At 36.4% G+C, this 23,843-nt stretch overlaps 1 protein-coding gene across 1 annotated transcript in view; it reads left to right on the top strand.

Annotated features, from left to right (window-relative positions):
* The first annotated feature begins 320 nt into the window (after positions 1-320).
* Positions 321-23,843, top strand: part of LOC127631158 (xenotropic and polytropic retrovirus receptor 1 homolog) — a 111,611-nt gene continuing 88,088 nt past the window's right edge. Inside the window, exons 1-2 of the mRNA XM_052109167.1 lie at positions 321-711; positions 8,456-8,507. Coding sequence (XP_051965127.1) covers positions 643-711; positions 8,456-8,507 — 121 coding nt within the window. The 5' untranslated portion in view covers positions 321-642. The remainder of the gene's footprint in view (positions 712-8,455; positions 8,508-23,843) is intronic.

The following is a 23,843-nucleotide window of genomic DNA, read 5'->3' on the forward strand; positions in this document are numbered from 1 at the left end:
ATCTTGACTAGACAAAAACAACAATTTCTTTTAGAATCACATTTTCATTGCTTTTTATAAACAAGAACATTTAATTAAATAATGCAAAATGACAAAATTATACCTGTTGAAAAAATGTATTAATGTTGTTTTACAGCTTTGCTATAAGAAGATATCAAATCTAAATAAAATATATATGATAAAACAAGGCTTGCAATTCTTAATTTACTCATATAAAAAGTTCTTACCAAATGAAAACAGCTATTTCTACACGCGCCTCTCGGTGCGCTGTGACGCAAATACGTCTCTCACCGAGCGCGCGCTGATGGCGGACAGCAGCAACTACTTAACAAGCGCTCGGAGTGTCGCGAGAGAGAAAGTCACTCCCAGGCAGAGACGCCTGGTCCGGGGCTTTAGCACTGTAATTCAGTCACCTGTTTCGGACAGAAGAAGGTTACTTTTAATCTCTTTTTGTTCCGCGTTTCACTTTCAACGGGCTAATATGTGGCTACGTGAAATAGTGGACTGTAGCAGACGGGACAGGATTTAAGAAGAGCGGCTGCGTAACTTAGTGACAGAAATAACATAAGCCCCTAAGAACACGCTGCCCGACCGACCCGAGGATATTATTATAGACAGGCTGTGGATATCTGCTCCGCCAGCATGAAGTTTGCGGAGCACCTGTCCGCCCATATTACTCCAGAATGGAGGAAACAATATATTCAGTATGAGGTAAGAAGAAGGCCGAGTTTTATTTATAATTTTCCCTTGCTGCATTTTGTTAATTGTATCCCAGAGGTTGTGAAGCTAATCTGTTAAAGGTTCTACCAGTATTCAGATACACTCAACTAAATTTCATCTGATCAATTTATTTTAATAGATTATAAATGTAGCATTTATTATGCAGAAGGATGAAATGTGGTTTGCGGTTATGCGAATTAGGCAATGTAGGCTAATGTATTTTTTTTAAATAAAATATTATGGTTAACAAGGGTTATTTCGATAAAATAATTAAATAATAAGTGCATATTCTGTAATGAATAACATGTTAAGTCCTCTATGAAAACATTAGAATGTGTTTATTTGTCTCCACCTGCTCAGACATTAATGAGGGTCAGTCGCTTTGGCAGCTTATACGTCCAAAAACGCAAAATAAATAAATCATTTGTCCTGTTTCATTGGACAGTTTATATTTGTCCTAGATTAATTTCGGGACCTGTTCAAACTCATTGTCGCCTGCTGTCTTGTTACTCTCACTGTCATCACTGTGTCTGGAGCGCAGCCAAACACCTGCCTGCCCCTTTGGCAGAAAAAAGAAAAGAAAAGAGAAACCACTTCAAATTCATCATTCAAAATTGTAAAGTCATAATAAGTAAACTCAACTTAACTGTTCCTCAGATGATGGTGTTGTTTTATTTTTGGGATTAAACTAGAAAGGGCATTATAAGATGAATAGTTAGTTTGCTTGCCCACTTTGTCTAATTTTCTGTGTGTGGGAGCACAGAGTTACTTATCTCTCCTGAGAAAGCTTTTATTTTCTTTAAAAAAAAATGTTTAAAATGCACTCTTTTTATGTTGTATAAATGTATAGACAGAGGGTTTACCATGGCTGTAGTCCGTGGTTTCCAAGGTTTCCATGATTTGCTTTATGAAATATGAACAAAGGAAAGAGGTCTGGACATGGAGAGATTCATGGTATATCTATATCTCTAAATGTAACATGCCCTAAGCATCAGCTTCCGCAGAATACAATAAAGATAATTAAGAAAAACATCCTTAATTAAAATCATTTGAGATAATTCAGAGTTAGTAAATGCAAAGAGGTTTATTATTATTATTATTATTATTATTATTATTATTATTATTATTATTAGTCAAATGATTACAATTTGAATAAATTTCGGTTACCTTAATTTTGTCTTATGTTGTTTGTTGTTTGGACTGAAAATCTATCTATCTGTCTATCATCTATCTATGTATTTTTATATATATATATATATATATATATATATATATATATATATATATATATATATATATATATATATAAATATAATATCAGTGTGCTCAAAACACTTCTGTTCATCTGTTGCAGATATTCTTTGGTCTATCAGTTACATACTGTCTCAATAGCTGTTGAATCTGCTTCGATAAGCTTTGTCCGTCGTCTTTGTAGGGACTTCACGCATTTCCCTGTTGAACCTCAGTGACTGTCTGCATGTGCCTATTTTAATGTAAAATATCGACTGCAGTGAGATTCTAGCTTGATCTGCCAAGAGCAAGACAAAGGGCACTTGAATACACAGAAAATCATTAAATTCATAATGTTCATCTCATCATTTGACAATATCTGGGAATCTGGGATTTGCATTGCTGTATGTGTCACACAGATGGATGATTAGCAATATCCTTTCCAGCACTGTACAACCTTATCTTACTCTGTTCATTATATGTAGTGATAGATTGTAGAGAAGTGGGAGTCTAGGCTTTTAATTGGCAAGGTCAAGACATATAACTCATTGTGGTCAGCTATATTTAATACAGTCTGACCCATTGCTGCACTGTCATACAGACAGCAGAATGTTTCCTAAAGAAAAGCAGAGATCATTAATGTTTGCTTGTTGAACCCCCTCTGTGGGCAGGTAAGCCATGTTTGCTGGACAGACTCATCTCAGCTCATCTATTGCCTTGTCTTTTGTGGCTGACAGTGTGAAGTCAATGGGAAGAAGCCCCTCAGGCTCTACATAATAAAAATAATCCATAAACAGGCTTTAGAAGCATTATAAAGCATGAACTTCAAAATACTACGCAAAAGTTCCTTTGCTGGTCCTTTCTCTAAAACTTTGAATGATGATTATTGTTTTATGTTTGATTCATATATCGTCTTATGTTATGAAATCTCAGTCTTGAAAGTGATTTTGAGTGAGCGGTCACATCTACACGCTACAGTGCTGTGGAAAGATGCATGCAGTAATGAAAGAGTGAAAGATGTTTGATAAAATGCTTAATTCCCCTGATGATAAATTGACACACTGATTGAGTGATAAATTAATGAGGTCTCACACTTCCTGCCCTGCATATTAAATAGCTGTAGCATGGTACGTTTACAGAAAAAGAAAGAGGGAACGATTCAGTGTTTATGCAGATATTGTAACATCTCAGTGAGGAGAGATGGATGTAGAAATGGTGTAAAGGTGTGAGCAGCTGAAAAGATCTCTGTGTATTATGGCTGCTGTAATCACCCTTATGGGCTCAATAATTTACTATAAACGCCAAAGACACCTACAGAAATTATGACTGTCAATAGTCATAATAAATATTCAGAAAGGCCAGTACAGTAATATGTTATGAGTAGAAACAACTAAAGTACACCAGCCAGTAGACAGAATCTGTACAACTGTGTAAAATCTCGATACATTTTAGCAAGGGTGATGATGTGGAAAAACCTTAATTTTGGCACATAGCACAGTATTGTCTCTTTTCCTTCTCAGTACTGTTTAGCACGTTGTGGTTATGTGATGGCTCGTGCCACACTGTAAAAAAAATTCAAATAAATAAAAAAATAAAATAAAATTGCACAAAAATGAAAATTATTTTTACTCCGCATATGGGGGATTTTGAGTCACAGATACTATGAAATGTGAATTACTTTGCATCTACATAAACATTTAAGACCAAAAATAAACATGTCAAATATGTTTTCCCAATGAGCCTAACAGAGTTGTCTGAACATATAATTTCATATTGAACCATGTTGCTGATTTGCAAGTTCCCAGCACACGTCGCAACATGAATACATTTTATGTTAATGTTATAGGCTTATTCTTTTGCTGTTTGCCGACTTTATTTTTTGCTGTTATTGTTGGTGTTGTTGTTTTTGTTGCTACTGTTAGTCAAGTGTTGTGTGGTCTTGTTAAGAGCTCATCTTTTAACTTCATGAGGTTTGTTGATTGTTATTGAGGTTTGTGGTCTATTGTGTGGCTATGTCAAAAAGTGTATGTACTCTCTTGACTTAGAAGACATACTTTACAAATCTATAGAGGCAAAGATTGCTGTAAACTTCATGTAAAAGTAACTGAAATGGTGACAAAAGGACATTTCTCTTATTGTTAATTGATAGTTGGCTGAACAAGAAATTAGTAGTTCTGTTAATAAGAAATTTTGCGTTTGGTGAACGATTTCACATTGACTTAGCAAAGCAATGAGGACAATTATCAAGACAGTTTTGAGAGAAATCATTGAATACGTCATCAAATTTGACCTGATCACATTGCCTTGATTTTTTAAAAGTTTGCTCAACATTTTAAAAAAAAGTGCATACTTGTGTGAAAACCAGCCTTCAATCGCACTGCGCCAATGCACATTTCAGATGAGAAGCATATTTAGCATCAAGCTCAGAATGTGAGAGGAAAATCATAAAATTTTCCTTAGTGGCTGAAATCTAGCTTGGGTGGCCGGCAATTAAATTGAAATGAAGGAAAAATCCTGCCAGACTACATTATATACAGGTTCATAAATACCTATACTTAAGGAAAAATATGTTTTTGTATATACGCAAAAGCATAAAACCATTGATAAGCACATAATTAATATCTTTATGCATGGTGCTGTGTATTTATCATATATATAAAAGAGTCTTGAAGCAATTTGAGAAACATTGAACACATTTACTGAAGAGGCATGTGATTTTGCTAGATTTCAAACCATAAGTATAATAATAAGTAACTTATAATAAGTCAATAATAGTCTTAAGCAATGTGCTCTTGCTGGCTGACTTGGCCTGCAGTTCTTTCACACATGCTCTGACACACACTTATACAAACACATACACAAACACAAGGACTCGCTCTCCCACTCCCACTGGGATGACATCTGCTGACAGGCTCACTGGATGCACAGATCTGTCCAAATCTCATAGTAGTTGAAACATACATTTCTAGAAAGAGTAGATGTGTAGTGCACGTGTAGTCTATTTATAGTTAGTGGTTGCATATCTTGAATACTGCGGTGATGTTCATCTTGCCTTTTTGTCACCATCATCATTATCATGGCAATGGTGCCATCTTGACGATTCTGTTATTTCACTGGCAGACATGCTGGCCAGGCTTTGAACTTGAGTGTGACATTTGTATATATTGATCTTTAAAGCATCCATACTGCCCAATATTATTGGCTCGATTAGCGTTCAGGTTGAACGAAGGTTATATGCTTAGCAAATAAATCTTCTTGACTGTGATTTCTCTTTTGTTGTGTCAAGATATGCATTTCAATCTATGCTTTGTATTGATGGAGCAGTTTCCTGCACTGACAGCTTGTGTAGTAAACCCCCAGATAAATTTTCATCCCCAGAGTGTTGATTAGTTTTCATGTTGGCTACTTCTGATATATTTATATTTTATTTGAGGAAGTAAGTCTAAGGTAACCTAAAAGGTGCTTGATGGGGTAACATTTAAATGAACTGGTTTTATTCAAGACAAAAAATGTATTTTTACTGAGTCAACCTGACTGCATTAGATTACATTAAGTATTTTTAAGAGTCAGGTCAGATTGAATAGCTCCTGTGGTAGCTATTGGATTTAGTTTTACATTATGCAAATGTTTTAACATACTTTATTTCTATATTTTTCACTCTTTTACAAACCTTAGTCAGGGTAAACACTATTTTTAATTGAATGCGAATGAAATTAAAGCAAAAGGATATGAGGCTACAAGGGATATGTAGATGTACAGTCCATGTCAAAGAAATTATTCTGAATCTTACTCGGCTGAAATCTTTGAGTTTGTTAATAATTTGTCTGAAGATAGATAAACATTAATGGTGAAGAAAGCCAAAATATTAAATGCCATTGATCAATATTTATTGAGTAATTCATTGTTTTATAGAGGGGTCTAAATTAAATGAAAATGTTGCATATGATTTTTGAGCAAATCTATCCTTAGAAAGGTGACAGCGTCATTTTTTTATTACACAGAGATAGGAAAGTATATTACTAAAATCAGTTGACATCCGCACCCTTGTTGCATTATACACCAATGGTGTGAGTCCAACCATTAGACAAAGCACTTTGTGTTGTGGTTTTGTGTGTGTATGTGACTCCAGAGGTATCAAAGATATCTTAATATCCTTTTAGAGTTTGATTCAGAACAAACTTACGTTTTTTTAATCTTATTTGCCCTGTATGGTTAAATTCATTACGAGGCTTATGATGTGGCTCCATGCATAAATTGTTACATTTTACTCATTTTCAATGGTCAGAAACCAAATGTGGGTCACATGGCAATATTATAAAGCACAATGAAAGCTCAGTATAAAAACATCAAAGCAGTATACTGTTCTCCATATGACTTTTGCACTATATTCCAAGCTTTCTGGGGCCATACAACACAAAGCTTTTTTTAAACTTGTAACAAATAGTTGCTTAAATGAGACAGGAGACGTAGGATCTATGTGCAGCTTTAATAAAAATGAGTCAAACAATAAACGGGAACTGACAAAGGAATGCAAAAACGAGAGGGTACACACACAAACGAAAACTAATGAGGGAATGGAAAACAGGTGAGAACAAATAGGAACAGATGGCAGTGGACACTGGGAAATGTAGTCCTGAAAACAATCCAAAATAAGAGTCCTAGAAAACATGAGGTAGACCGACTTTAAGGGGTGACTCCTGGCGCCCCAAAGATGGCCGAGGAGTGCAGGAAGATACTAGTGAGGAAGGGGACCCAGAAGATGACCAGGTGGCCAGGGAGAAGACCCCAGGGTAAGGATTGGGTCCAGTGGGGCTGCCTCAGGGTAGAGACTGGGTAGGGAGATCTGGGAGGCGGCCACAGGGCCGGGACTGGGTCAGGAGGCCTGGGGGGCGGCAGAGCCGCTGGGGAGGGGCGGGCAGAGCCACTGTAAGAAGAGTCACTGGGAGGGCGGCCAAAACTGCTGGAAGAGGAGTCTTTGGGGAGCGGGCAGAGCCATGGGAGACTCGAGGGGCAGAGCCATGGGAGGCTGAGCCATGGGATGTGCGACGACCTCCGTGGTCGCAAGCACGGGCAGAGACTGGTGAGAAGGTGTCCTTTTCTGGACAACTGGGAGCACAGTTACGAGAGTGGGCGAGGCCACAGGCATTGGCTCTGTGATGGTTGAGGCTATAGGCATGAGTGCTGGCTCATTGGCCATGGCAGGGTTTGGAGCAAGGAGCCGAAGATGCAGGTTTTGGCCCAGGGTTCCTGCCATAATCCACTGTGAAAGGGGAACTGCAAAGTTCCAGAGCCTTCTCAACATATTCAGTTAGCTTCCAGTGAGGATCAGCCGGAGAATCAGTTCCTTCAGTGCACTATTCAGACTGGTCCGGAAGAAAACCACCAGAGAGCGGTCTGGATAGTGCAATAAAAAGAACTCACAGGCGTAATCCTCAACTAGATGGTCCCCTTGCTTGAGGAGCAGAATACGGACAGCCACTAGAGCCATGTTGGGTCAGTTCTTCTGTAATGAATGGTTGCTGAGATGAGACATAGAATCTATGTGCAGGCTTTAATAAAAATGTATATCATTCAAACAACAAACAGGAACTCAAAACAAAAAACAACTGCAAACAATAGAGGGTATATATATGTATATATATATATATACATATATATACAAACAAGAACTAACGAGGGAATGGAAAACAGCTGAGAACTATGAGGAACAGATTGCAGTGATGAAGGCAGTGCATACTGGGTAATGTAGTCTGGGAATCACTTCAAAATAAGAGTCCTTGGAAACATGAGGGAGACAGACAGTTACTAAACTGTTTCGTTTTGGACCTTGACAGCAATGGTCAATATGAAGTATTTTTGGATGTAAAAGTCTAGCCTTTAGGATTCTTGAATATTACATTGTGTTAAGATTCGAGGGGGTACAAGGTACATAACAGTAGAAATTAAATGTATTGTACATCTAAATGGCATCTACCCTGACTAATGTCCATAATGCTACATTATAGCAAAATTCTCCCTGATTCAAAAATGACTTCTTTGAATGAATGGAACACACTAATTACTGAGAAGAACCTTGCTGATATCAAATCATATTCTAAAAATTGACATTGGGGATCAATCTATCAAAGCCCTTTGGAATAGAGTTATACATTTTATTAGCCTAGAGAATCTGGCAACAGACAGCACATAATTGTCAAGCAATTTACATTATCTGCAAGGTTAAAAGATGCTATGAGAAGTGGGAAAACGTATTCCGTATTCATACGTTTAAAGAAACAAGAGTTTTAGTACATCAAGGTCTTTAGTACAGGCCTTCAACATTGATGTATCCTCAGTTACCTTGCCATGGCCAGAGTAAAATATCTTTGCTATGACAAGCTACCTTATTGTAGTCCTATGAATCATAAAGGAATTCAGTGTAACAGAACTGTGTACACCATTAGCCCATTGAACCATACCATAAGACCATGATCTTGTCATTAACGTCACTATTTTTCTGACACAGGCTTTCAAGGAGATGCTGTATGCAGCTCAGGACCAGGCCCCATCCATAGAAGGTAAGGAAACTCCCTACCGAACACACATCAAGACCAAACACTTTTTCCATCCTGTGCTCCTCTCCACTACACCAAAAAAAACTATCTGCTATTAATAGAGTATATTTCAGCGATGCCACATCTCTTTCAAGACAGTGGGGCAGTTTAGCATATCTGTAATTAATACAGGACGTCAGATGTCTGAGCCGTGAGGGTAGTGGGTGTTGCGTGGAAATGTTTTTTCTTAGGCACTGTTGAACAGGAGTAAACAAAGTTCTAGGGTTTTAAAGTATTTTATCTCAAAGTGACAGAATAGACCCATGATTGATGTTGTTCCAGTACTTCTAAATTGGTCTATAATTTCCTCAATGTGTCAAAGTGAATTTTTGACTGGAGAAATAATTTATGAACTTAGATGAAAGACTGTGTGGTTGGTTATTAGTACTGTATTGTTTTTTTCAATGTGTTGGGAAGAGAAGGAACATCAAATGTGGCATTTTTATTAATACATTTTCTTGATCAATGCATCCAATGGAACAGTTGAAGTCAACATGAAATCTTATTCTGCACATTTAAGTATTCCAATAACCATTTTTTTTCTTTATAATCTTTCATAAAAATGATAGGAATTTGTGATCCAATAAATTCCCAATGGAGAAAATCTTTTCTACCCTATTTTTTTTTTCTTAGAAAATCCTGTTTCACATACAAATATGTCACATGGAAATAAAATGGGTTGCAGTTGTTATTCCATGTGTTTTATGGCATTACATTACGTGACAAAACATGGCATGACACTACATACTTTGACAAAATATGGTGTTTGTGTATGAACTAAAGTTCATGTCGTCCTATGAATCAATCAATTAAATGATGAGAGAAAGGATAGTCTATTTTACCAGAAGCAATACATTCATAAGAGTAAAGCCAGATTTCTGTGACATCCAACAATTTAGCGTCAATCTCTGAGAACCAACAACTAATAGCCCACAGGATATGTGACCTTGTGTGTGTGTGTGTGGGTAAGCTCCTGTCAACTAAAGAAGAGAAGCTCTTTAAAGTTAGTGGCTCTGGATATCTGTTAGACTTTAGGTGAGAGTGGTGTGTGTGTGTGTGTGTGTGTGTGTGTGTGTGTGTGTGTGTGTGTGTGTGTGCGTGTCTGGCAGGCCACTTTGACCTTGTTTTTGGAATGTCGGCTTCTGTTGAGGTGGTAAAGGAAAGTAAGTTGGCATGTCTGTTTGACAGGATAACAGATTTATTGTGGTAAAAAAAGGTTTTGGGTGGAAGGGAGGAAAAACCTGAGCTGAATTCTAATTGTGTTTCACTTATTGACTAGCCTAAGAAATACTCTTTCCTTATTTACAAATGTTTTTTCTTTTGTTTTGTTTTTTCTTTGCAGTCAAAGGAAGGGGCTCCCGGTTCAAAACATGCCCAATCAATTTTATGTCTAGGGTAAATGTTATATACATTATATATAGGGTAAGGCTTCTGATACGTAACCCTAGGTTCTTTCAAGGGGCATTGTCCTGATAAGAAGTGTACTGTATATGAGCGTTTGCAAAGGACACACTCTTACATTTCATTAGCAATATTTTTTAAATGTTTTTGTTTGTTTATTTTGCTGAAAATTATTTTCCTTGAGAGTTTTGTTTTTAAGACAGCATGTAGTTCAACTTTTAAAAACACATCTTGAAACCCTTGCTATCTGATCCATCTTGCTCTTTTTGAACACATAATGTAAATGCATTCTGTTTGAATACCTCCTACATTGCTTTGGAAAAAGCTTATTCTAAATGACTGCTTGGAGTTCATTTTACAAGTTACAAAAGGATTTAATCTCAGCATGTTCCACCATCATACAAATGTATGTCTGTGTCAAGTTGCAAATGTTATATTTTTATGAATTTTTCCATTATAAACGTGAGTGGAAGATCAATTAATTAACAGTTGCGATATCATCAACCAGGGCCGTAACAAGTCCCCCCCAATAATTGATATCCTTGTAGCTGGTCTGCTACAGTCCATTATGCTCCGCTGTCTAATTGTCATTGGTTTTAAAAAAGGGTCATGTTTAGCATGCTTGGTAGTCTAACACCACTCGTCAATGTAATTTGAGATAGCAAATCAAATTGATGAAGGCAGACTAAAGTTTAAGACGCTAAGCAGGAACCTTGTGGATTCGCTATTTTGAGTTGAAAATATATCATGTCCAGTACGTGATTTGTATGTCATTCATAAGTGTGAATGTGAAAATATTAACAAAGCAGTTTTCAGCATATCAGTCTTAAGACAAAGAGTGAATGTGCGCTGTAGGGAAATTGAATGAATGTTGTAATCTGGCTGGTTTTTGAAGTAGCTTTTTAGAAAACTCACTTGACATTGTCTAGGAAAATGATCTATAAAACACAAAGTATTGCATTATCACAATGAGGGACAACTTGAGAAAAGTATTGCATTCAGCACCTTTACTATTTTAAAGAGCCAAAGAGGACCATTATATTTCTGATCTCAACACCCCCGACCAATGTTTAAGTCATGGTTGCGGCCTTGTCAACAACCACAAATTTAAGCTTGTTTAAAGCTTAATAATAATGTGGCCAGTGTATGGTATTGTAATTTATGTCAGTGTCTTAATCCTCCAGATCAGAACTAATCCTCAAAAATCAATGGCTTTCTCCATTTCCCAGCATTCAGTTGAAACTTTACACAGTTTCCAGTATTACTCAGTTGTGGCACTGTCTCTTCTTTTCTACAAAACCACTTTGATGTTCCTCTGCTGTAAAAGTGGATTGATGGACAATGAAAGAGTGGAAAATAGAGCAACAGGGAAATTGAAGCACCTGTCAGGCAGCTTTCATATTTACCTTCCTGTCTATCAAAAGTTGTAAAGTGATTTGTGAGACACATAAAGCTGAGAGCTGTAGTTTATCACATATAGGTCTAGTGTCAGAGTCTGTTGAGATCAAGTGATGATTTTATTCAATAAACCTTCAATGAAACACTAATTACCATAGCTAGATTTATGAGGACTTTTTTTCTTTCCCTGTCTGTGGAGTGTTCGAAAAGGGAATTTGATATTCTGCGAACACACTGGTGCCCCAGGGAGGCAATTTAGTGGGTTATTATAGCCCTCTCTTTCTCTCTCTCTGGTTAGATCTGATGTAGTCATATTGAAAGCTCAATATTTAGAGAGGGGCAGTTCAAAGTGTCAGTATCCCCTTATACTGGCAGGAACACAGATCGCCTCAATATGCTAAGGTTTTAAGGCACGGAAATGAGCAATTGAGGTTCCTGATGGTACAGTGGTACGTGAAAGTTTTATAAATGCTTGGAGTCAGTACCTGCCAAACACTGAGCTGCCAACCTTAAAAACCTTTTTTTCAGCATCTCGTGCCAGGAGAACCATGTTTTTAAGACCATGTCAAGTTTAAATGGGTCAGCTTTTGAAACACAGGGCAGCTAATCAATGCCAACTTTAAAACAATGGACCAATCAGATAAATATGTGGGCGGGATAAGTATATTATGCGGGTCATGTTTTTGAACAGAGCCAGCAGCATGTATTACATTTGTGACAAACAATGCTCATTTGCATATGAAAATAAGAACTTTGCAGAATGCTTGCCAAGTGTTTGCCACAGGGGTTTGCTAGAACACTATACTGTATTTTTGTAAGGGTCAGCAATTGTTTGCCCATGGTTACCTACAGTAAATGTCTTCTGACTCCCACCATTAATCAGAACAACAACCAAGCACTTCAAAATATTTTAAAAATAGTACCATGTTACTATGTAGTCCTTCCTCTGAGCTTAGCTTTCCTGTTCAAAACTCATCAGTATAGGTGACTCAAATTGCGGTGAGTGCAATTAAACAGATTTTCATGCATTCTTTCTAAGACTTATGGATTTGGAGTCTCATGCGGTATTTAACCTGCTCTGCAAGCCATTTGTCTTAGCCCAGCAGTTGTAATTAAAGAAGAGCCAGCAGTGAAGGAAATATGAGCACTTGCTGGACAGCTGCTTTCACCCTTTTTTGCTCTCTCTTGTCCTCTCTCTCTCTCTCTTTCCAGACCACTTGAGATCAAGCCTGATCAAATTAATTTGAGCATTACTTGAGATTTACAAACAAGAACTACAGTAATAGACAGGAATGAGTGGAATTTTTTGTGCCTGTGGAGCTGTTTTTGTACACAGCGTGATTGGAACGGGGTGGATTTCTCCATGTGTCTACAGGGGTGTAACCCTACGTACATTACTGGGTGGAGCTTTCCCCCTCTGTATCTTAAGTGAGTGATATGGGGGCGGGACATTTTGTTTTGACTGTTTTGTCACAGTGATCCCTTGATCTTCTGGAATCTCCATTTACACGAAAGAAGAGGTAACAAATCTCTCTTGCTGACAACTGGAGCTCCAATGTGTTTCATGTATTTGATGTTATATACATTTACAGTATGCCCATGTACCTCCATTTAAACCAATTTAAAACAAAGAGATTATAGTATGTGAAGCTGTATTAACATTTATAGATTGCATAGGGAGTTACAGGCAATCTAGTCTGACATAGCCAGACTTTTAATTATCAGCATAAATTCTAGAACACTTTGGATTTTATTCTGGACAAGAACTGGCCTGAAATCAGATATTACTCTGAGAACAGAGCAGAATATACTGTGCAGATTTGCTCAATGATGAATTGTTTACTTGCTATTAAGTGTCTCAAACAAAGCTCTTGAATATCTTTGAAATATTTAATGACATAAACCTTGTAAGAGTCAGCCTTGTCTCCCAGACATTTTGTTTTGTTGGCGCTTGCGTTTGAGAAATCACTTGCCATTTGTGTATATCATGAATATCAGCCGTAAAAAAAAACTTATTTATTTATTTTATAGCTGTCAGAATTAACTTGTTAAAGCATGCAGTTAATTTAAAATGTATAACGCGTTAATTTATCTTTGTCACAATTATCTAATTAACTGATTTTAAATAAGATTCTGACATTTAATTCAATACACTGCCGCACACCACAAATACACATAGCAGTGATTCCTTATCAATGATCAAGTGATTGAGAAAGGACCTCTTAACTGTATTTTTTTGTAAAAAAATAAATAAAAATAAAATAACCAGATGGGAGCTGTGAAATGCTGCATTCACCCCTTTGGCGTGTTGTGCGTCCATTATACTGGACAATTCAGATGAAATACCATTTACGTGCGCAGTGATAGTGCTAAAAGCAAAACAAGACGTTCTCTGCAAGTGTTTTACTGTGGAGTAAAAACGGCACGAATCATGTGAATGTGACTTCATGATTGCTGTCGTAATGTGAATAGCCACTATTAATAATGTAGAGGATGACCGTTTAAGAGATTTAATGCTCATTGCAATGAATATTCAACCTATGGGGACTAGTTCTTTCAGTTAGTCAACCTCCCGCTTAGACTTTGGAAAATGTTTAATTTTACTTGAATTTATGCTATTTTTGTGCATTTCTGTCTTTATATTGTGGAATACACTGGAATACATAGTTTGGACATTAATAAAACATTATTGTTGCATATTTTTTTCTATGAAGAGAGAATCAAAATGCATTTTGAATGGAAAAAAATAATATATAGAGTCAAAATAAGCACTTTCAAAATCTGCGATTAATTGCGATTAAATATTTTAATCGACGGACAGCACTATTCTATTTGTTTATTTTATCTAATTTTGACATTACAAACCTCTTCATAAGCCAGGGTCTGAGATCTATTTATTTTATACAAAGATGTCTCCTTTGTATGGGCCGATTCAGAACTGATCTCCCTGGTTCCCATTGAATCCCTCAGCGTTTCAAGGTTTAATGACTGAATCAATACATTTGCTATTACTTTATAGCTTGAGCTCATGACTGGCTGTCTGCTCAGTCACACCTCCTGTTATCCAATAGAGAGAGAGGTTGAAAGGATCTTCACAGTTGGAGTGAACACAAGGACATAAGAAACCATCTGCAGTGATAAAGATACAACAAGAAACACATGAGAGAGGGGAACTGGGCGACCTTGAATGTATCTATGTTCACATGCACAATGCAACATTTGGGAGTGACAACCACATTGAAATGTTGGAGTGAAAATCATAAATTATCTTTCCATGTGTGTATAGAATACTATAGTCACTTTCAAACCAGCTGACTCACTTCTGAACTTCCAATCATTGACAAAGTAGACTAGTAATAACCAAACTATGTATGTATAGAACAGGATTAAGAACTTCGAAGAGTAACATCCATTTTTAGCCGCAGTGGGTATGTTGTTTCCAAATTGTAATTTGTATGTCTTTGTATGTTTTGTATGAATTGCATTGTATTGCATGTAAATTAGCATATGTGTGTGTTTTGTTTGTGGCATTCATACAGCTCATTTAAATCTGAGCAGAGCTCTTGTCATGGGGAGCTTTGAGCAGCTTTTTGCCTGCTGAGAGAGCAGTCAGTGTAATTAGTGTTTGGGGCTTGTTCTGATCAAAGAGCAGGGAATGGCATCATTCTCTCACTTCCGCTTCAAATATGGACACACACACACACACACACTGTGATAGACCAAATTGTCCATTCTGATTTCTAGGCTTTTATATGATCCATTTTTATTATTTACACAGACTTGAACAAATACCACAATTCATTTCAAAGCACTTTTTCAAAAATATCTGACTACTGTACATTTGCCTTTCATTTAGTTGCTTTTGTTCACTAATTAATCAGCTATGAATAAGGTATTTTATTGACCATCTGGACTGCCCACAACTTCAAAATAAATATTTGAATACAAGGTTAATTTAAAGATGAAGTTTGTAATTTCTGTGTCTCTAGCAGCATCAAACAGAATCACAAAAATAATGAACACACAAACAAATAGCTACACCCAAACTCACACAAACAAACAGAGCAATGCTTTGCTTGTCGAGGAAATCTACCTACGAATGGTTTATATGTAGATGACTTTGCATAATAAGCTGACAAGTTAAGCCTATTTTTAATGAAATATAACATGCGTTACCTAAATACTTTAAACCATAGCATAAATAATAGTGGCCTTCCAATCACCTCCAATCCACTTATGTGTTTCAGAGGTGTTATATCAGCCTTGTCTACCTTCCACCATCTTGTTTTCACCTGCTGTTTTGGCAGATAGGTTGTGGCTATTTTGAGGTGTGTAGGAGGTCTTTTTGTTGTTATTCAGCACACGTATGGAGGTGCAGCAGCTCTCATTAACACAGATTCTGATCGGAGACCTAAGGGAGTGCATCGTTCCCCAGTTGTGCTGGCCCAAGGACATGATGGCACACAGGGGCCATGTTCAGTGGGCCGGTAGCTTGGCAGAACCAGCTTGGCTCCAGCCTCCCAGTACTGTACATTATTGATGGACCTTTTCACAAGCTGTCACTCAGAAAGGAGCAAAGGTGCTAATTGTGCGCTAGCTGGTTTGTGGTTGCCTCTTTCTTAGTGGAGAAACAATCAAGCAAACATTGATTTGAATGAATAATAAAAAATAAAACATGGATACAAAATTTTGTGTAAATATAAAAAAATGTAAAAGGATAGAAAAGTTTATTAATGGTTAGCATCCAGCTACAGATCAAGTGTTTACGTCAACAGAAAAGAAAATTCATTTCAGAGGCAGAAAAAGTTTACATTTTGATGAATGACTATGAAAGCACATATTTATTTATTTTGAACTATGTGCACTGATGAATATTGCAAAATTAGTATATAGATGTTAATACATAACAGAATAGTTTTTAAGAATAATGCTATTAGCTATTAAAAAAGGAAAGAAGGGAAGAGAAATGAAAGCTCAAAGAAAAGCCTGTGGTAAGGGACAAGCATTCATGGAAGAGAAAATACAAACCACTTAAACCTCATCTTATGTAAAACATCTCAGAAATTTGCTCTCTGCAGTCTAAACTAGCACAAATCCAGACAGCCAAACAGATATACAGTCAGAGAGACAGTAGAAGAATCTCATGTTATATGCAGTTCCTGTTACATGGCCTCAGCTACAGTGCTTAAAGCAGTGAACTCCAAGTCCAGGAGACATGAAAGTCTGTCCATCCATTATTCATCTGTGAATTATATCTAGGCCGAATGGTGTTGGTGTGGGGGTTTGAAGAGTGTAGGCTAAGGGCAGGGGGAGGGTATGACAGGAGGTTATGGGTATCAGAGTCAAGGTCTTATTTGAAAATGTGCACTTAGGCTTTTAAACATCTGAGACAGCACGTGATGGATGCATCTGTGAATCTCTGTGGGCGTTTGTCAAAAGTGCAGATTCAATTAACTGTATCCATTGTGTACTGTTACTACACCTATAAAGAAATTATATTATATTATATCAGAAATTATATCTTGAAACAACATTTTCCTCTAGGGATGCACCAATATATAATAGATATTTTAACTGCTACAGATAACCAAATTATTATTTTTGTGTTCAAAAAACTATATACATAATGGTAATTATTATACGTCTATTCTTTTTAATTAATAATTAAAAAAAACTGTTCGCAAAGTAAAATTTCCAATCTAGAATTTTATAGATTTTGAAACATTTTATTTTACAATAGAAATGGAAGTTTCAAACTTAAATGAATTTCTGTGGACATGGCTAAAAAAGATTATTTTTGAATTGGACAACATAAATCATGAAACTATCTGCTTCTAATATCAGCCAAATCAGACCAATATCAATAATGGGAAAAAAAAGCTAATAGGCTGAGAGTCACCAATATACAATATTAGTGTGGATTCCTAATTTGCTCTATATGTTTAATTTGATAATGGGTCTATTCCAAAACATAGTGAGCTGCCTTGCTGTCTCCTTCCTTGCTGGAATGATGCCTCATAAGAGTGATTTGACCTACATAGGCGGCAGTGTTGCCCATCATTCAAATTGCACTCATCATGCACAACGCACGCGAGACTCGACTCGCAACTTATTTCAATACAGGTGACGTGAGAGAAATAAATCTTCTAACGAGCGTAAATAGTCGGTTTTGTTTCATACTAAACTGTTATTTATTGACACTATTCAGTATTGAGTATATTTCTGTTCAAGTTTGTCCAACATCTTGGATTTACTTTCTTCCGCCAAACTCATCACGGTGCATTCTGGGATCGCATACCCAGGGAAGGATTCATACAATGCCTCCTTCAAATTTGGCCAAAACTTGATATTTACATTTTTGCATTTGGCAGACGCTTTTATCCAAAGTGACTTACAGTGCACTTATTACAGGGACAATCCCCCCAGAGCAACCTGGAGTTAAGTGCCTTGCTCAAGGACACAATGGTGGTGGCTGTGGGATCAAACCAGCGACCTTCTGATTTCCAGTTATGTGCTTTAGACCACTACACCACCACCACCACCACGATATCTTAAGAGGCAGCAGAATAAATAAACCTACTTTTTGCAACAGCCTTCGCAAACTGAGCATGCCTATGATGTCTAAAAATTGTGCCTCCGGAAGATGCTCACTAGATTTTGGAACAGACCCAATGTCTTTCCTTTATGAAAAAGCCCAGCATATAAGAGTCTAGAAATTAGTTTGTCAGATATTACAGTTCTTTCTGTAATGTGAATTAACTCTCTCTCTCTCTCTCTCTCTCTCTCTCTCTCTCTCTCTCTCTCTCTCTCTCTCTCTCTCTCTATCTCTCTCTCTCTCTCTCCACACACACACACACACACACACACACACACACACACACACACACACACACACACACAGTGTCTAACAGAGAAGGTCTGAAGGAAACTATAGGAGGTGCCAGTGCCACCATATGCTCAAATATTTCAAATTTCTGCTTTGAAAGCATATTTTAGTTTGGTTTAGGTTTCCGCATGTTGTTTGCTATGTTCTCTTTGTTTTTGTATTAACCACCACAAAAGGACCATGAACCTTATGTGACATTCGCACTGAGCTTTTTATTACTTACAGAGCCTTTTGTATTTGCACTGCACTTTGTATTTGTGTGTGTGTGTGTGTGTGTGCGTGTGTGTGTGTGTGTGTGTGTGTGTGTGTATTTAAGCACTTTGATATGACTCATTTGATGTGATCAACTGTAAACTGGATGATTCAGTAACATTTCTGTTTGAGTAAAGTCAAAATGTAGTTTTTGGACAATTTAGTATAGAATTTAGTTAAAATCCTTTTCAAATTCAGCTTGGCTCATTTCCAAAGATTTATTTGCAAAACAGACTGTAATAAGCAACTAGAACTTTACATTTCCTGAAGAAAATGTAGTGTTGCTTGCCTCTGCAAAACTTTCCACCAAGGTGCTGTTCTGAGTGGTTGCCAGGACATTGCTCTGTGGTCTCTATAGTGTTTTGGGAGGTTGCTAGGGTATTTCTTGGTAGTTATAAGGGTGTACTGGTGGTTTCTAGCTAATTACTTACTGGCCAAAGTCAAAAGATTAGACATTTTAAAGTGTCTTTGATATTCTGATCCCTAGATACAGTATGGCTCGGGTCTGACCTTCAATGTAAGTGTATGGTTTTATCTCTCTAACTTGTTTTATCTTCTGCCAGTCAAAAATGTCAATCCAACACTTTAAAGAAAAGTAGCACATTTCACATCAACAATTTAAGTTATTATTTATGTAGCACAAATTTACAGGGTGGTTTTACATTTTGATGGGCTGTTGTGATAAACCATAGACCTGTTTTATTTTTTGCATGGTATAAATGTGCTTCTCATAAGATTACCAATTTCTTGTTAGTCATCCTGTTCATACAACTATCCGTTTTGTCACCTTGGCCTATTTGCATTTTTTTTTTTTGTCAAGGACTCATTTACTGGCGTATAGGAAACATTTGACTTTATTAGGGGCTAAATTTATCTTTGTGCTTTTGTGAGCCAAAGCAGGTGGGTTTAAATTGGCTGTGGACCCTCTGGGTCAGTGTATGTTGGATTATGTGTGAGTGTGTTCATATATGAATGTGTGTGTATTCCTATGTTGGGTTGGATCCTTTTATGCTTTACTGTAGCCCAGAGCAAAGCATTGACACTGTTGACTTTGACAGGGATTGGTCACCAATACAGGAAGAAGGAAAAGTACTGGAGCTCATTTCAATACACATAAACACCCACAATTAGGGCTGGATGTTTGTTTAATATTTACTGTAAATCTTAAAATAATCAAGGGATGTTTTCCACACTAAATTAATTAAGAATTGCAATTATTTTTAATTGTATGCACTGATATAACAATTACATATTAAATATAAGCAGGTAAATTTAGCTGATTATTACAAACATTTTAACACATACAAGAGCTCTGAATCAATTCAGAATCAATTTAAACAGACAGTTTGAACTGATTCACTGATTCTGTTAAATGTGCATTAATAATACCTGCGAGTCGCAAGACAAGAAGGATTACGAAATAAATCTTTTGACCCAGTCTTTTGGAAATGTAATGGTCAAATAATAAGCACATTGAAATTATTGAAATATCATTCAGAATGTTGCGTAATTAAATTTTGCTAGCAAAATCATCGGAAATAAAGTGCTTGTAACAGGGCTCCACATCAAGCATTGTCATAAGCATTGTCAATTGATCATTCATTTGTCTGAGTAAAAAAGTTACACGTCCGGAGAGTTTTTATATGACATTTAAGTTACATGCTCAAGGAGCATGTCAAAGTTTATGTTGTATATTTTGCTAAAATTATGACCGATGTCCAACCTAATAGTGTCCCTATGAAATCAACTAAATTCTCTGCGACAGAAATGTAAACTGCACTGGGTAGGGGAGGAGACTGTTATCATATGGTAATTATTTTCTGTTACTTAGTCAAATAAAGAAAAGCCTCATCGCCTCCATTAACAGCAAGGATGCTCATTTCATCATGTTATTGCAGCAAGATCTACCATGTACAATAATGGCTATACATTATCACAATGCCAAAATTTCAGTAGTTGGTAGTGAAATTTGATGATTTCCAATACCAGCTTCAATACCACAACAAATAATAACACCAACTAATATGCTAATTTATGGAAGAATGGTTTCAAGTTCTTAAGTAATTATTCAAGACTAGTAAACAAACAGTAATAAAAAAACAGCAATAAATTAAAATTGATAAAAAAAGAACAAAAAATAGTATCAAGTATTCAAGGAATGAAATGCACCATAAAACTACTACTGGTCTTCATTGTATGATTATAATACATTAAAGCAACTAAAGTTACCCAGTCAAGAGGAGTGAGTGTTTTCTAATTTTCTTGTTCTGGTTGTTTGATTATCTTAAATACAGACTAGGCGGCAGCAGGTCTATTAGCTTACATTCATACTTACAAGGCCAACATTTACAAATATAGCTGGTCTACTTGTCTGGTTGAGCAAGTACAATTCGCTTTCATTTGCCCCTTCAAAAATCCACTTGTCCCAGGCATGCGGACAAGTATTAATGTCAAGCCCTTTAGTATGTTGTGTTTAATATCGTTCGGTATAGCCCTATGCACAATGAATGACGAAGTTCTCAAAAAATTACATAATTGCAAAAACACAATTTTTTTCTCATTAAATAGATGTTTTTCTCTAAGACTCTTCAGATATAAATCATATAGGAGCTCTGTGAGAAGCCAGAAATGTATGAATTATTGATGGTTATTGTTCCCGGTCAGCTTGATTTATATTAAATGATAAATTATTCACAAAGTAGAAGATGAGTGATGCAAGTTCACCTCAGGATTTTATCCCTGTTTATAATGACGTTTTTTGGAATAGAAATAAAATACAAACTATGCAGTGATCAGATTAAGTAAATGAGATGTATTTACAATGATTACACTTTTAATTTTCTTATTTTATTACAGCATTATTTTATGAAACATAAATTGCTTAGTTTAGTGAATATTGATCTGTGAGTTGGTTTAGGCGCTAGTATGTAAATGAAAGTAATCAGTAACAGGTTATACGTCAACATTAGATAATACATTAGGTATCATGAACTAACAATAAAACATTTTAAAGCATTTATTGATTTATATATATTGTGTAATATTAAGGTATGTATATTGTTCATTGTTAGTTCATTATGCATTAACAAATAGTAACGTATTCTTATTGTACAAGGACATCTAATACATAACAACAGGCAATGTTTTTGTTTCTAAACCATCAGTTGTAAATTTAAACCAAGTAAACATGGTCACATTATTATAAATCACTCAACGTCATCTTCTCAGCTGGTGGATGCTTCAGGAGAGCAACTCTGTAATTCTTGTAATTATCCACAATTTATATTCTCACAATCTCGCCTGAGGATGCATGCATATTTCAGCACATCCACTGCTTGTGGGTAATGTATTCGAGATGGGTATTAATAATCACCAATTACCACTGTAACCTAATTGTAATCCAGCACTGAAGTCCCTCACGCTATGTACAGATGGCCCACGTAAGCCCTGGGGAGGGAGAGCTGGAGACAGAGTGTGGAAGTAGAGGAGCTAGAGAAATAGATAAAAGGAGAGATCTGACACTACGACGAGTGGGGGTGGGATCAAGGATACAGAGGACACAAGATTCACATCAATAAAAAGAGAACATAATGCACCTTCTTTAACTAAATGCGCTGCACTTCATTGTGTTTACCACAGATTAATCAGCATCTTTGTAGTGCCTTTAGTCTCTAAAATGAGCTACAGAATTCAGGTTTCATTGTATTTTTGTTTTTAATCATTGTACAACGTTGCTTTAAAATGTGTGTGTGTGTGTGTGTGTGTATATATAACTATACAAATTAATCATATGTATTAATATTATCATCATCATTATTGTTGTTATTATAATATAATATTATTGCAAATAATTTTTTACTCAATAATACAATTAATCATCAATCAATTTTATTTGCTTTAATGAATATTAAAACCTTTTAAAATGTTTGAAAAACATATTATTAGATTAATATGAATACATATATTAATATTATAAATATGATATATTAGATATTATATTCATACATAAGCCAAATCACCACCAGAAACCCTATAGTACATGTTCTTGAAAATTGTCAGAATGACTCAATGACACTGAATGCTGAAATGTTATTTATTTGTATTAAGTGCACTATTCTGCAGCAACAGGTGACAAGAGGTGATCTGACCTTATAATGTCTGGTTAAATATAACATGTGTTATTTTTGTGAAAATGAAACTCTTGTTATGAAAGTAAATTATGTTAATGATCTGTTTTATTCATTAGAAATATAAGAGTGTGAATATGCATGCTGTATGCAAATTAAATGTTAATTTAGACCTGGCTGCTGTCACAATTAATAGAGCCATTGTAATTTGCAGATACATTTCTGAAGTGACCCTTTCAGTCTGCCCAATTAAGGGTTGAAATTGAATGGGCTTTTTTGTTGCCAAATATTTTTTTCCTATTTTTTATATTCACATGATTTTATTAACCATGACTAATTATATGAAATTTTAATGTTTAAATGCATAAATGTTCATACATTTTTTAGTCTAGGATGGGGTGTTGCGGTTAAAGGCCCTGTGAATTGCATTTTCAAGCATGGTTCGATTTGGTGTTTTGACGTATTTTTCTACTGAAACAGGAAGTAGGGGCAGGACATGGCGAACAACTCGTCCCATTTTAAAAAATAGCCAGTAGGATTTAGTTCACAGACACCCACACAAATATACACATACAGCCCTTTCCACCATGCTGCTAATGTCAGACCGGCTTACAGCGAAACTTGAGTAGAGATCTCAGTACAGGCCAGCTTTTCCACTGACTTTTAGAACCAAATGATGATCTGACAGCATTAATCCATTACCAGCCCACAAACGCACATAGCCCATTCCCTTAGAAGACAGTTACCATCCACTGTGAGAGCTTTAGAGGGCTGAAAGGTCACTTTTTTTTAATAGAAGAAGCCTTTATTTTGGTCAAACATTATACATACATTTTTGTATATATACAGTTAAATGTTTTTGTTTTCACATTTCCCAGCTAAGCTGGGGTCAGAGTGCAGTAAGGCACCCCCTGGAGCAGATAGGGTCAAGGGCCTTGCTCAAGGGCCCAACAGTGGCATCTTGGCGGTGCTGGTGCTTGAATCCCTGACCTTCTGGTCAGTAACCTAGAGCCGCCACCACTGAGCCACCGCTGATGGCATGGATTGTGTTCCCTTCGAAGTGCCCTGTGAAGGCGTGATCAGTGCCAGTTAGAACACAGCTGGGCATGCTGAGCAGATGTAGGAGGGTCTGTTTTAGTTCTACAAAGCTGTGATAATGTTGAGTTTGTGGGCAATGGATGAGTCAGGAGACAGGAACAGTCAATGTGAGTATTTTTATTACTCTTTCAGCATCAT

This window comes from Xyrauchen texanus, chromosome 37 (genome assembly GCF_025860055.1).
Source record: "Xyrauchen texanus isolate HMW12.3.18 chromosome 37, RBS_HiC_50CHRs, whole genome shotgun sequence".
Lineage (NCBI taxonomy): Eukaryota > Metazoa > Chordata > Actinopteri > Cypriniformes > Catostomidae > Xyrauchen > Xyrauchen texanus.